Source organism: Danio rerio, chromosome 4 (assembly GCF_049306965.1).
Source record: "Danio rerio strain Tuebingen ecotype United States chromosome 4, GRCz12tu, whole genome shotgun sequence".
Taxonomy (NCBI): domain Eukaryota; kingdom Metazoa; phylum Chordata; class Actinopteri; order Cypriniformes; family Danionidae; genus Danio; species Danio rerio.
In genome coordinates this window covers 13393897-13409986 of record NC_133179.1, presented here as the reverse complement: position 1 = coordinate 13409986, position 16090 = coordinate 13393897, and the positions used below count along the sequence as shown (strand labels likewise).

General features: G+C 34.9%; 2 protein-coding genes across 14 annotated transcripts in view; both read left to right on the top strand.

The window, feature by feature from the left end:
- hmga2 (high mobility group AT-hook 2) overlaps positions 1-15500 on the top strand; it is a 42844-nt gene extending 27344 nt beyond the window's left edge. Inside the window, exons 4-5 of the mRNA NM_212680.2 lie at positions 8308-8340; positions 14832-15500. Coding sequence (NP_997845.1) covers positions 8308-8340; positions 14832-14876 — 78 coding nt within the window. The 3' untranslated portion in view covers positions 14877-15500. The remainder of the gene's footprint in view (positions 1-8307; positions 8341-14831) is intronic.
- Positions 1-16090, top strand: part of msrb3 (methionine sulfoxide reductase B3) — a 113427-nt gene that overhangs the window by 79633 nt on the left and 17704 nt on the right. The gene's annotated exons all lie outside the window — the stretch shown is intronic.

Here is a 16090-nt window from a genome sequence, read left to right as displayed (position 1 = left end):
TCTCTTCTGTTGCTTTTCTATTTATAAAACAAGGAAATTGTCCAGTGGGTTGATGCAAACAATGTCAGCTGATAGGATCTGAGGGTAAACCTCACCCCCCTGATCTTACTGATTTAAACTGACTGAAGTATTTATGTACCTGCCTAACATGCTGGAAACACTGGCTTGAATCCTGCTCAGAGTGGGGATGGCTAGATCCATCACATTGGTGTAGTGACTCAGATGAGAATAAGGTTTACGGTGGTGATTTGAATTTAGGAGCTTTGTGAGTAGATTTCACTCCCCTATGATGCTAAAGGCTGGTTTTCTGTGTCCTTGCTACAGTTGATCACCTGTTTCCCATGGCAGAAACACTAGTATTTAGTGTCCTTGTTAATGTATCTACCTCCCATACTGAAAACACTGTTTTGAATACAGTTTTGAACCGGAGATATTATATTGGTGCCGTGACCCGGATGAGAGTGAAGTTTACTGGGGTGAATGTACTGAGGCCAGAATCAGAACTTTGTAAGTAAAATGATAACCTTTGCCTCACTAGGCACTGACTGATGTTTGAAAAGGTAGATTTTCTGTGTTTCTTGCTACAGCGCATGTCTCCCATGGCAGAAAAACTGTAGTGTTTGTCCACAAATTCTACCTTGAGCTGTTGAAGTTGAACATTGGTGCCGTGACCCAGAATGGAGTGAGGATTTTTGGGGGGATAACAGAGGTCTAGTGCAGATTGTTTCTGTAGACTTGACTCTCCTGGCCTCAAGAGGCACACTAGCTACTGTTGCACGTGGTTGCTGTCTTTAGCCATCTCAGTTCAGATCCCACTAAGACTGGAGAATAGTTAAGAGTGCATGAGGATTTTGTGCATACACTGTAGCATGTGCATACTATGCTAATGATGTATTTGGATGCTCGCAGCTGAAGTTACCTACAGTATGTGGCACAATGACCTATTGGAAATTGGCTCTTTTATTTAGAAGATGGAGCATAATGCCCTGGATTGGAATTCATATCTAGTTCACAGTAGTATGTGTGAGCCTTCTTATTATATATGCAGTCTTCAACGCTTAGTTAAAAACCATTGGTTCTCTGGTCCATAAGAGCACGTTCATATAAACCTATGCTGAAAAACTCTCAGCACAGCTTCATCATTTAAAGAGAAGACTTTGACTGATTGTGTCATCAAGGTTTAAAAGAGGCTGCCAGTCCAGACAAGATTTAATTGGATGTTGAAAATGTTGCTTATCTTATTATTTAAACTACTTAATAAGAAGACATTTCTCACATGGAAAAGGGAGGAACTGTTCCGCAAGTGGACATGTTTAAAGAAAGGTCAGAGGTATATAGATCAGCTAAAAATGTAAAGTATTCATGTTGTTTTAGACCTTCTTTTATAAAAAACCTCTAACACACACACACACACACACACATACACTCACAAAAACAAAAACATCTATGTGATTTTTATGTGAACCACTTTGTTCATCACTTCCCAACTGGACAGAAGAAGAATGCAACATTATATTGTTCTGTCATTTTATCATTGTTTTTTTATTTTGGAGATACTGTTCATCAGTGTTATCATTCCTGAGCATGGTGGGTGTCTCCGTTTACCTCAGTTTTCTTTGTTTCAAGGCATGCGTAACACTGTAGGCTGGAAAATAATTCACAGTAGTACTTGTTTCCAATGTGGCGGGTTGTGGCAAGCAATGCACTCTGATGCCAGTTGGCAGCGTAGTGTTAAATGTTTGGAAACTCACTCTAGCTGGTGTTTTACTCTTTAATCTGTCACTTCAATGAGAAAAAAGCCGGAGATTCTTTCAAGAACCAGATATGTAGCTTCTCGTATAGGTGTATGTATTTAACTGGTTCGATAGACACCATTAAAGACATTGAAGAAACAACTAGGATGCATTTATAAAAAATATTTGGTATATAGTTAATCTTTAGCTTTAATTGCTATAGGACAAATCTTGTGATTGACAATAATGCAAACTGCATTGTAGCTCAATTGTTTTTTGTGCCACACATTGAATGTGATTCATGCTTTAAAATAATATTTAAGCAGTTCTCATGTTGGCATAAAAATCTCATGGCCTTAACAACCTCTCAGAGCGGAGCTTCTATTCCCTTATTAACACAAGTCTTCACATTGACAGTTCCCTGAAAAGCAAAGCTGTTAAAATGCAAATGGCTTGACATTCCTCCATTTTTACAGCCCGTGTATATTTTGCAGATACATTCATATCTAATTTAAGACATATATAGTTGAAAGCAAAATTAGTGAAATGTTTTAATAGTTTTTCTAAGATTTCCAAAGTGATTTAACTTTTTAAATCTCTTAAAGCTTTTCCCACAACATTTCGTAATATATTTTAACATTTATTTTAGTTTGGCTGGAATAAAAGCAGTTTTTTAATTGTAAAAATATATTTTAGGGCCAATATTATTAGCCCACTTAACCCAGCAGGCACATGAAGTCAACATGATGTCAGATTGATGCTGTACCTTAATGTCGCAGGACAATTATTTGGTTTGGAAATGAAAATTGGGTTGATGTCAGAACCTAACGTCCATTAGAAATACTTGCATTTTGGTTACTTTCCAATGCAACCTAAAAACAGCAAAATATCAATGTCTAATGATGTTACAGCATGAGGTTGTGTGGACGTTATTAAATATGACGTCTATCAAACATACTTGACGAATAATTATCAGTATTTGACGTCAATATGACGTTAGTTTAGGATAATGGCTCGACGTTGGATTTTGGTCACTTTTCAACACAACCTAAAATCAACCGAATATCAACATCATTTCACGTTATTGGAACGTTATTATCAAAATAATACACGTTATTATCAAAATAATATTGTCCTTAGATGCTGGCGACCTAAATCTATCCTCCTGATATTAACGTGACGTCTTGTGATGTTGTGTGTCTGCTGGGAGGAGATTGTTTTCTTACAATTAGCTACAGAACCACTGTTGTCCACTAACTTGTCTTGTTAACTTAAGTAATCGAGTTAAGCCCTTAAATTGCACTTTAAGCTGAATACTAGTATCTTTTAAAACAACTATTTAAATATGATGTATTGTCATAATGGCAAAGATTAAAAAAATATGTTGTTAGAAATGAGCTGTTGAGACTATTATTATGCTTAATAATGTGCAGAAAAACTATTCTCCGTTAAACAGCACATGGGAAGTATAGTAAAAAAATTTTAATTAAAATAATGTTACAATTACTTGTAAAAAGTCTTTGTGATTGTCTGAAGTTACACTTTTTAAGTGCTTTATAAATTGAACAGTAAAAGAACAGTGAAAACTACACACTAAATAGGTCACCTATCGCGGTTTTACGGTTTTCAGATCATTAAACTCAGCACACAACCAAAGATAATATTCTCACAATTAACTTTTCACACTAATTAATTTCATTTTGATCAGTGTGCATGACTTCCAACATTAAAAGCAGATCAGTCAGGAGAAAAAAAGCCATTTTGACTTTAATGTGAATTATTTGCGTTTAATTCATAGCCTCTCTCATGCCTCTCATTTTCAGTTTATTCCAGCTGTCTGCAAGTGATCTATAATTAAGACGTTTGGATATCCGGGACCTGATGGCTAAATGTATCTCCTCCAAAACGATTACCCCAAATTTACCGCAGAGACGCAAATAGTGTCTGAGAGCTTTTTCCATGTCACCTGATAGCCTATATCCGTCAGAGCCGAACCCTCCCCTTATTTGGTCCTATCTGCATTTATATTATTATTTAGTGCTTTCGTTTTACCGCTTTTATAAAAATCATAGTTGTGGTCCCACTTAGTATTTAGTGACTTGAACTAGTTTGTATTTGAATTAATGTTCTCTAATATTATGGTTGCTATTGTGGTTGGATACAGTTAAAGTTAGAGACTGGTTTAGCTTCATTTGTAGTTTTTTTGCGTACATGAATAGAATAAATGCAGCAAAAATGTACTGTATGCATTCAAAAACTATAGATGTTTAAAGGGAAAGTTCACCCAAAAATTAAAATCTGCTTTTAATTTATTCACTTGGGCATCCAAGGTGACTTTAAATATAAATTAAAGAAGATTTCTAGCTGAAATGATTGATGATTATTATACATAATATCCAAGGCTAATATCCAACGACTACCAGTTTTATTCATTGTAGTATATGTTTAATTTAATTTTTATTTAAAAATTTCCATTTAATTTAATTTGATGTAACTTTTTGTTTTAATTTTTAATTTAATTTAATTAATTTAATGTGATTTTAAGTTTTAATTTTCCGTTTGATTTAATTGATTAGATTTTTTTTAAATTTAGTACTAGCATTTTTCTTTTAATTTCTTTTAATTTAATTTTAATTTTTTATTTAATTTAAATTTAATTCAATTTAATTTATATTTTAGTCTTAATTTTTCTTTACATTTTTTATTTAATTAAATAAAAAAATATTTTATTTTATTTTATTAAACACAACACTATTGTTGTACATTATACATTATTTTCTTTTATTTTAATAAACAAAATGTTTTTACATCATACATTATACATTCTCAACAAGCAGTTAGAAGCACATTATTAATATAATAAATAATTCCCAGTTCCTACAGTGCAAGGAATTTTTGAATAGGTAATTATAAATACTATATATAGTTAATAATATATAAAATTAATTAATTAAAAGGTAATTAATTATAGAATTTGCTCACTTGAGCATCCAAATTGACTTTAAATAGAATTTTAAAGAAGATTTTTTAGCTAAAATTGTTTATTTTTCATAAAACTCGAGGCAACGACTACCCGTATTTTAAAAACAGTTCCATAGTAGTATATGTTTAATTTAATTGAATTTTATTGAATTTTATTGAATTGAATTGAATTTTATTTTATTTTATTTTGTTTTATTTTATTTTATTTTATTTTTAATTAAATTTTTATTTTATTTAGTTTTATTTTAGATTATTTTATTAAACAAACATTATTACGTTATAGATTATATATTATTTTTATTTTAATAAACTAAGCTTTGTACATAATTTTATTTATTTTATTTAAATACATAAAACAATATTACATTACATTATCCATCCTTAACAAGCAGTTATAAGCATATATATTTTTTTATTTATTAAATAAACTATTAATATAATAAATGATTCCCAGTTCCTCCTACACTGCAATATTTTTTTCTGCATGTACAGTATCACCGGTGATGTAACGTACAGTGTGGTTTTGGACATCGGTGATCATCTGTTAGTGGTAATGCACACATGGCAGCTTATATTTCACGCGTTTGTAAATAGATGCAATCAGGAAGGTGTTGGATTTATTGCCATCTCCAAAGTGTATTTGTGCTCCATCCATCCCGTTCGGAATGTGTGCATCATTTTCCCAATTTCCCTTTATCGCCAGCTGCGTTCTTCGCTCGCTTCCATCCGGTGTTGACATTTACTGTGTTACAGCCTGATAGCATTCCAGGGAGAGCTGGCACAACACACACCAGCTGCTCTCAACAATCCCAAATGTGTGTGCGTATGTGTGTGCTGCTGGCTTTGGTTCCAAACGCTGGACACTCTCAGGGTTTTATTTTTTGCTGGACTCTTCAGCTGTCAAGATCTGGTCTTAGAAGCACTTCCTGTGGGGTGGCAGCGCTTAGCGTTTATGATGTAATGCGAGTAGGGCACAATCTGGGCATTGTATCTGGCACCCTCGTCCCTGTGAAGACACTGCTGTGTACATTCCTATGCGTACACACTAGAGCTGCACAATATATCGTTTCAGATGGTGTGTGCACATTCGCAATAGTCACATCGCAGGATCTGCAATGTTGAGTGATGTTTATAGTTGACCAGAAGAAGCAGACTCATGAGAATTGTATGGTTATTAGAGAGTTTAACTATAATGGAGTAAAAGTTTTTAGTTTGCATGTGATTTTAAGGCCTGAGAGCGTTCAGAGTATTCAGACACAAGAGGTTTTACCATTCGTAAATTTAATAAAGAGTCATTTTATTAAATTATTCATACAGTAATGACGTTTGCAGTGTTATTCTACGTTTAATTGTTTTTCAAGAGTTCACACTTAGCTGAGGATTGATTATAAAGATTGTTTGGTACACTGTCCTTGGAGAGATCCCTGAGCTCATAAGAACCTTGAACCCAGGGCTCCCTCTCATTTGCAAGGTGAGAGGGGAGTTTGAGCTCAGGTAGATCTCGAGAACGCCCCTGCTGTAGTAGCTGATGAACAGATAGTGATTGCTCTTAAGAGATAACTACTTACTGGCTCGGCTGGCTTGGTAAGGACTAGAACCAGGGACGTTCTTGCTGTGAGGCAACAGTGCTAACCACTGGGCCACCGTGCCACCCATCTAGGAAAGGAGGAATAGCGGTGGAAGGGGGGATTCTTCAAAACAAAGACGGCTGTTTTATGGAACTTAGGGTAGTTATAGTGGCTTAGGAATCATCTGATTGGTGAATCATGAATTGAATAATGCGGGACCAGCCGCAAACAATCCTAAGCATGTGATCCTCTCAAAATTAGTTTAAAAATAAACTTCATAAATTATGAACCTGAATACTATTTGACTGCCCCGAAAATCCTGAAACACAGTTTATTTCACTTTTATTTTTGCTTTAAAATAGATTTTTGACATTTTTATGAATGATTCACTTCCCTACAGAATCTTTCCACTCAATCTAAATGAATAAAGTCTTTCTAAATAGCAGTTTTTAAGTCATCTGGTGAATTTGTTTATTTAATTGAAATGTTTCATGTTTTTTTATAGCGCTTTTACAGTGTAGATTGTGTCAAAGCAGCTTAACATAGAAGTTCTAGTAAACTGAAACCGTGTCAGTCCAGTTTTCAGAGTTCAGTTTAGTTCAGTTTAGTGTGGTTTAAATGTCACTGCTGAAATTGTCTTTATATATGGCGATATTAATCGCAGAAAGACATTGCAAGGCTAGACTTTTCCAATATCGTGCAGCACTAGTGCACACACACATGGACATTCATGAACAATATGAACTATATGAACAATAAAATATACATACATTTAAATATTTTATAAAATATAATTTAAGACAACAAATATCTCCCTTTACAGTTATTTTAAAACTTTTTTTTTATGTATGATTTATACTTTAATACTCATGACATTTTTTGTTACCATTTTAAAAATAAAAAAATCTTTTGGAGCATTTTTTTATTATTAAATAACATTAACAACACAATAAGAATTTGGGAATAACATAACATAACATCATAGGAGCTAAGAAACTGATCTTTTCTTAGCTAACCTGGATTTTTCACAACAACATATATATATAAATAATATATATATATATAATTTTTTATATAAAATATGTCTTGTTGTATTACATATAATCTGTTTAAATGTATATATTCATGTATCTGTATACTTATACAGTGCTCAGCATAATTGAGTACACCCCAAGTTGAAAAATGAATATTTTTATCTATTTCTCAGTGAATATAGGCAATGTATTCAAATCAAATCACTTTCATCATCGCATCATCAGCAGCACGTGTGCTATGATGATTGAAAAGCTCAGATGCTGGCTCCAGACAGTACAAAATGCACAATTTTTGGTGCATTTAAACAAAACAGATTTATTAAACAGATATATTTATTAAAATAATATTTTAGTCACCAAACATATTTAGAAATGGAAAATTTCCAAATCCAGCAAAATATCGCAAAAACAAATTACAACCTACAAAATTTCTAATTCAAATTATTTTTGCTTCTCTTGTTTTTCCTTGTTTTTAAATTTGTATTTAATATTTTTCTTTAACATAAATGTGGGTGTACTAGTTTATCTACCGTTATTGTAGGTTAATTTGTTAGATAAGCTCTAGATTTGGCTTCAGTACTGACTAATCTAATGTATATGCACAGATATAGTATTGTAGAGCTTCGTGAGATAGATTTGTGAGGGGTGTACTTATATATGCTGAGCACTGTATGTGTACATGTATATACCATTTTGCAGAGAACTTGTATAAATATGTTATACTTAAATAGATATATTATTTATGCAGATCATAAATAATGAAATGTCCTCTATGGTGTTTTTATGGAGGTTAGATTTAATAATATATCATATTTATATTAGATAAGATCTACATAAATGTATGTATGTACGTATGTGAATGTTCTCTCCTGCCATTTTGTCACTGATCCTAAATCATGCATAAGAGCTATCAGTTTATTCAAAAATAATATTAAAATAAGTGTATTCTGCATTCAGAAAGTCATAATTGTTTCTCTTTTTGTCTTTCAGCCACAACAAGTGGTTCAGGAAAAGCCCGCTCAGGTACGTCAAACAATATCTTATTTTGCACTATACAGCAAATGAAATCTTGCACTAAATAATAAATACAGCAGGTGAACATGCACTCATGTATACAGTTACTGTCAAAATGATTAATCCTATCAAATAGGAATTTTTCACAGTATGTCTGATAATATTTTTTCTTCTGGAAAATGTCTTATTGGTTTTATTCCAGCAAGAATAAAAGCAGTTTTCATTATTTTAAACACCATTTTAAGGTCAATATTATAAGCTCCTTTAAGCTATATTTTTTTGATAGTCTACGGAACAAACCATTGTTATACAATAACTTGCCTAATTACTCTATCCTGCCTAGTTAACCTAATTAACCTGGTTAAACCTTTAAATTGCACTGTAAGCTACTAGCATCTTAAAGAAAATATCTAGTAAAATATTATTTACTGTCGTCATGGCTAAAATCACATATTAGAAATGAGGGGCTAATAATTCAAGAGGACTAATAATTCTGACTTTAACTGTATATGAAACTGAAACGAAGAAGTTGGCTAGAAGTTTGCCAAAAAAAAACAAAAAAGATTGACGATGATTGTATGAGGAAGGGGATTTGCTGTTTGGGTTTACAAAGCTCACAAAAAGCCCAAGTGAGTGAAAGGGGGGCATAATTCTGGTTTGATGAGAGACCTGTGTGGTTAAAGCTAATGTAAATCCTATAGCGCTATGTGTGGAATCCCAGTCTTCTTCGGTTTCATCCCCTCACAGATGGATATGCAATCTGGCAGACAGGATTAGTTTTGAAGAGTTGCCCCCTTTTTTTTCCTCTCTTGTCAAAATTCCTTCAGCGTATTAACAATGGACTGGACTCTATAGTCTCTGTGCACACCGCTGCTTTAATGTGCTCATGAAGAAAAGAAGGACAGCAGTCTAACGCCTGTATACCGGTTGCTAATGGGACTCAATAAAAAATAGCGTTAAAATATATATGAAAATAAACAACATGTTGATTCTTATTGAGATCTTAATATTGATATATGTAAATAATTTAGACTATTTAATATATAATCAAATTAATTCCTTCCCTTTATTTTAATTGCCATCTCTGTGTAAAAATGTTAAAACCAATTTCCTTCCTATTAAAACGTTTTATTATTAATATATACATTAGACTATTAATATGTTTCACTATTAATAGTAAAACTAATTATTCTATTTATTTAAACTATTTCACTATTAATATGTACAGTATATATTCACATATACAAGCAGGGTTCTTACAGTCCTGGAAAACCTGAAACAGTCATGGAATTTTGACAATGTATTTTCCAAGCCTGGAAAAGTTTTGGAAAAAATAAATAAACCCACAATGTTTTGGAAAAGTCATGGAAATTTGTTTAACAAATATCTGTGTACTTGAATATATTTGAGATGATAATATTGGGTAAATTTCAAATATAATTGTGATGTCTATCCCTTCACGTGACATTCTCTGTGTGGGGCTAAAAGCAGCTTGCAGTTTCAGCTTCACCTCTCTTTCACTTGCATTCATCGTAATTCAAGATACATTTGAGTGTCATGTCCAGAAACAATCTCTAACTACAGAGGTAAGATAATGTGGGTGCTAAAGGCTTATTTGTGAAGACCTGTGAAGACACAAGCCACCATTTCTAAAAATTTTCACACAAGATATTTTCTAAAAACTATTTTACAGGTATAAAATAAATGTACTAGATTGTCACATGTTGTTTGATATGCTGTAATAAATTTGAACATACGTTTCTTCCTATTTACCACATGTACATGGGCATTCCATGAAACATTAGGTCATGAATATTTACCTGAAAGTTATGGAAAAGTCATGGAAAAGAACTGGAATTTTTGCAGTAAAAATATGAACCCTGTACAAGGTGTTTTGAAGTTCATTTTTGTTAAAAATTTGACTCTGTTTACAAATGTTTCATATATGAGGCCAAATCATCCCATTAAGTCAGGGTTGTCCAGACTCGGTCCTGGAGGGCCGGTGTCCTTAATATTTTAGTTCCAACCCCAATTAAACACACCTGAACCAGCTAATTAAGCTAATTAAGCTACTTCCAGGGAGGTGTGTTGAAGAAAGTAAGAGTTAAACTATGCAGGACAACAGCCCTCTGTTTGGACAGCCCTGCATTAAGTTTACAAATTTAGAGAATTTTATACACATAAAGGGTATTAAATGCAGGTGAAGTTTTGACATACGCTGTTCAAAAAGGCAGGTTCCACTAGGGCTGGACAATTAATTGAAAACTAATCGAAATCAACATTAAGAACCTATAACCGATCTCATTTTTCCAGGTCAATTTTTTCAGTTACTTTCCCTACCATGTGTGGTTAAGTTACATTGCATGTAGATGCAATGTAACTTAAATTCAACAAACAGACCATCAAAATGAAGTGTGACCACTCCGAAAGATTATTTGAGGTCATAGTATAAATCAAATAAATAAATACATAACACACATGTATTAAAAACAAAAACAATAGGCATAAAGTGGTTATGTTTGTCATTTATGTTGGCTTGATTTGAGTGTAAAGACCCTAATAAGAAAAGACACAATGGCCTGGGCTACAATCCCCCCCACAACTATACAATCTTCCACACATTTACCAGGAATATGCTCACCTCCTCTTGTTCGCTGGTGCGGACCAGTTTACGGTGTGAATGCATAACTGAGGCCTGATTTGTGGCTATGTGGGAAATCAAAGACCCTGATGGCTTTGAGCCACACTGGAGGCTCAATGCATACATGCTCACACACATCTATAGGTACTTCAAGATGTTATCTGTAAACTGGAAGGCAATACCGTTTAATTAAATGCAATGAATCCTCATTCTCGGTCATGGAGTCTTTGTTATTTAAAGATCTCACATCATGAGCGATTAAAATTTTTTTTTAAATGCATCTCAAGACCTCTATTCAGCTTTTTTGAACTTATTTGTGAGGTGTCATTTACAATATTGTGTTTTCATTTTAAAATGCATATGTTTTGTTACGGTTTCTGTGTTCATACTACCCCCGCCTGTGAAAATGGAGTGTTGTGAAAATGCTGAAGACTCTGTTTTAGTTTGGAAACGCTGGTATTGTTTCAGTGTAAACGAACTGAAATGCAAACTTTTGAAAACGTTGGCGCAGCTATCTGAAGTTGATTAAAACCTTTCATCAAAGTTGTCCTAAAACTATAATGTTTAAAAAGGACAGCACATTAGTGTAAATGGCACCAAAAAGTCTTAAGAATTAAAAGTGAAAAATGTAAAGTCTATGCAGAGTTTGCTTAAAGGGATAGTTCAAGCAATACTGTAAAAAATGCTGGGTTCCACACAATCCCTTTATGTCATTGTAATGTAAATCGATTAAGCTTCATAAAACAATTAAGCTTCTAAAACAAAACAAAACTCAAGAATTATGCTGTTTCAGCTTATTTTAAATAAGTACCTTGAAGAAGCAAGAAGAAGCAACATTTTTTTGGAGTAAAAATGAAAATGCCATCATTTAATCCAAACACATTAGGGTTTCTTTCGTCTGTTAAGTGAAGTTTTATAAACTAATTTTGAGAGGAGCACATGATATGATTGAGCACGATTAGATTTTTATCTGTAATCAGTAATAATCAAATCAGATTTATCCAACTTTACAATAAATAGACTGAGGGCGCACTCACGCCGCAAATGTAATGTGAGTGCGGGCCTTTGGAGCAGACAGGACGGGGGACAAGCGTGCTTCGGCCTGGTTCAAGGCAGCTGAACTCCGTTTTGAATCGCCATTTTTGGAAGAATCTCTCCTTCCACCCTATCTCCTCCTTTTCCAGGGGCAGCTCTCAAGAACTACCTGATCTCGTACCCACTATGTATGTTTATTGACTAGGCGGGAGCCTTGGGTTCAATTATCTCAGAGCTCAGAGTTCTCTCCCTGGACAGCATGCCAAACCTGCTATTAACGGCAAGCATATCTGAGTCTGAACTCTTGAAACACAAAAGATTATTATTATTATTTTTTACTGGTAAACATTCAGTCCCATTGTATTGTTGTGAAACAACACAATTCTTCAGTTTTTGGGAAAACTTAAATTTTTATGATAACTCCACTTAAATTTGTAAATATGTTTAAGCTAACTTAATTGATTTGTGTTGGGACAACATGAAGGAATTGTTTGGAACCCAGCATTTTTTAAAGTGAGGGTTACTTTGGTACAAAATAATTTACTCATTCTTACTTCATTTCAAACCTACAAACGTTTGAGATTAGCAAAGCTGAATTAATTAATTATTTAATATATTGAAGCATTAGAGTTTCATATGAACTCTCAGATAGAAATCTCAGATTTGGTTAAAAATATCTAGAAGAAACACTCTTCAAATGGTTTCAAGAGTTCAAACTTAGCTAATGATTGATAATAAAGCGTATTTGGCATGCTGTCCCGGGAAAGAGCCCTAAGCTCAGAATATCCTTGAGCCTGGGAAGCCCGTTTGAAGGGCGAGAGGAGAGTTTGAGCTCAGGTAGGTCTCGAGAAATCACGTACTTGTGAACTGCTGACTAAGAGTTGCCTTAGGATGCTATTTTGAAGTAGTCAATTTACTTATGATGTATGTCTTAGAACGGTGAGAGGAAACCAGAGAACCTGGGGAAAATCCACTTGAACATGGGAAGAGCATCCAAACTCGGCACAGAAACAGAGCGGCTGGCAGAGGGACGCACAAGCGATGATCTTGCTGTGAAGCAATAGTGCCAACCACTGGGCTGCCGTGCCACCCTATCAGAAAAGGGGAGGAGTAGGGGTGGAAGGGGGGATTCTTCAAAACGAAGATGACTGGAGTAGAAAGCTCTGACATTTTATGGTGTGTCAGTATTCATCTGATTGGTGCAAATATACAGAGCTAATGCAGTACCAGCTGTGTTCAATCACAAGAATGTGATCCTCTCGAAATTAGCTGATAAAAAAAAATCACACTTTGAGACAACAACAGCCGTCTGGTAAACTAGCATTTTAATACTGATTAATCACAAACTGTGAGGGCAACCTATTTACTAATCCATCCTTTGTTAATATTTGATATTCCTAATTGCATTGCTTTATAATTAGCTTTAGTGCCTCTTCTAGTTAACTTCAAAGGGAACACACAATCCGCCATAAACCCAATGCTGAACCAACTTCTCTGGTGGTGATGGTTAAACCAAGCGCATGGTAATCTTGGCCTCGGATTTTCTCTCTCTCTCTTTCTTTCCAGGAACAGAATTCCATTAAAGTTTTAGTGTTTGTCGAGTGCTGTAGCTGCGCCTCTAATTGCTCAGAATGAAAGAGCGAGCGATGATGCGTGACAATGTTATTCAATCATTTAAACTGCAAAAAAATAAAGACGATCAAAAGAATTGTGAAAAAGGTGTAACAGTTACAGTGCTACAAAAGAAATGCGATATTGCATTTGAGCGTGTGAGAGTTTGTAACTAAGCTGGTGTTTTCTGCTCCGTGTGGCACTTCAGTCAGAAGCACGGCTGGCAGGCGGGGGTGTCCGAATATGATTAAAGACTTTTTTTTTCTCCCTTCTTTCCCGCCCCCCATCTCCATTCTTTCACTCGCCCATGTCACACATGGTAGCGCTTAGCTGGTACTTCACAGCTGAAGTGTCTGCCGCACTAATGAATGGAGTTTGGCTCATATAATGCAGGCGGGCTTTCGCCACGGCCTTTCCCCTGAATGGGAGCAACGCAGCGACTAGGCAAAGGAAGAGGGTTATAAATTGTGTCAGTTAGCCTCCCCAAATAAAATGAAGCCATGTGGAAAACGAAATCCATTTCATTCTGAAAAGTGCCAAAAGCCAAGCGTCTCCCCCTGCCCCCCATTCAACGCCATCCTATACCGCTTCAATGGTGGTCAGCTGTGGGACAGTGGCTGCCTGAGCTCATGAAAAAGAACATTTGGAACCAAAACAATGGCCAAAAAAGAAACCTTCAGCTCTGTCAGTCAGACATTTGCGTCGCACTGTGTTGTTACCAGTATTGGGTGTAATTAGTTACAAAGTAACAAGTTACCGTAGTTAAATGACTTTTCCACTGAAAATGTAAAGTAAGGGGCTTATTTTTTATTTTTAGGTAATAATTATTTAGATATGGACAACACAGTGGCTCAATGGTTAGCACTGTTGCCTCAAAGTAAGAAAGTCACTGGTTCGAGTCCTGGTTGGACCAGTTGGCATTTCTGTGTGGAGTTTGCATGTTCTCCTCATGGGTTTCCTTTGCATGCTCAGGGTTTCCCCCACAGTCCAAAGACATGCGCCATAGGTGAATTGAATAATTTAAATTGGCTGTAATGTATGTGCGTGTGGATGTTTCCCAGTACAGGGTTGCAGCATCCGCTGTGTAAAACATATGCTAGATAAGCTGGTGGTTCATTCTGTTGTGGCGACCCTTGACAAATAAAGAGAATGAATGAATAACTTTGTTGAAGTAACTCAACACTGACCGTTACACCACTCTTGTGTTTTGCAGGAAGAAGAAGAGGAGGAGGAGGAGGAGGAGGCAGAAGAGGATTAAGCAACCACAGGATTTTACCTCTACCTCATCCAGCTGTCAGCTCTCTCCAAGGGAAAAGACTGCCTTGACCACTTATTATTGACTTCCCACTTTCGTTTGATTGTTTATTTTCGTTTTTTCTCCTCTGTTTGTTTTGTGATAAACACACACAACACCTCAGAGCGTAACCCGAAACAAAAAAGTGATGCAAATGCAAACAAACATCTTGCAGATCAATTGGAGCCGCCTTGCTGTTTCCACTTCCCACAAACTGCTGTAAGCATGATGGTGCAGGGGCTAAACATACAATATGTGCTACAGCGGTTCTTTGCACCCCACTTACACACACTTGTTGACTGATTTTCCAAGCTACATTGGTAAAGAAGGCGAATCGGTCTGGTTTTATCATTCAGCATGTGGTGCTTTCTGTATCAGGGTGGAGCTTAAAAGAACACACCCTTTCACAAAAAGAACCCGCTCTCTACAGTACCGTACCACCAAAGACATTATACCAAGTTACAATACTCCATTTTTCCTTCAGTCCACTACATTTTGACCAAAATGATAGTGAGCTTTAAAGATATTGCCTTTAAGATGCAACCAGAGGTTGTTAGTTACTGTAAATGAAGTAAGTGGATACCTTAACATGAATATTCTCATTTTATTCGCCCTCTTTTTTTATTATTATTGATGAAGCCCAAAAGGAGATGTTTTGTTGAATGTTTAGGCTCACCATTTCCATACAGTGAAAGTAAGTGGTGACCATGGCTGTTAAGAGAGTTTTTAAGTCAATAATGACTGAAATTTCAATATATTTCTTAGCCAAAGCTGTTGTATGGTTTGAAATTTAGCATTTGGACTACTTTTATTGTGTTTTTTTAAAAATGTTTTTTAAAGCTTGACAGAAGTATTTGTGAGTAAAAATCAATTCTGAATTTCATTTCACACAATTTAAAGTTGATATATCAGAAATCTGAAAAAAAAATCCTAATTTAAGATATAAAATCAACATTTTGAGAAAGGTATAAATATATTTATGCAGTTTTGAATTCATATGTCAAAACTGGAGATAAAAAGTTGCAATTCTCATGGGAAAAATGCCTAAATTGCAGAATACAAAACTGCGGGATTCAGTTTTTTTCTTATCTTGCTGTTTTAACTTACAGAATTTATTCATTCATGAATTTTCCTTCGGCTTAGTCCAGGGGTGTTTAAACTTAGTCCCGGAGGGCCGG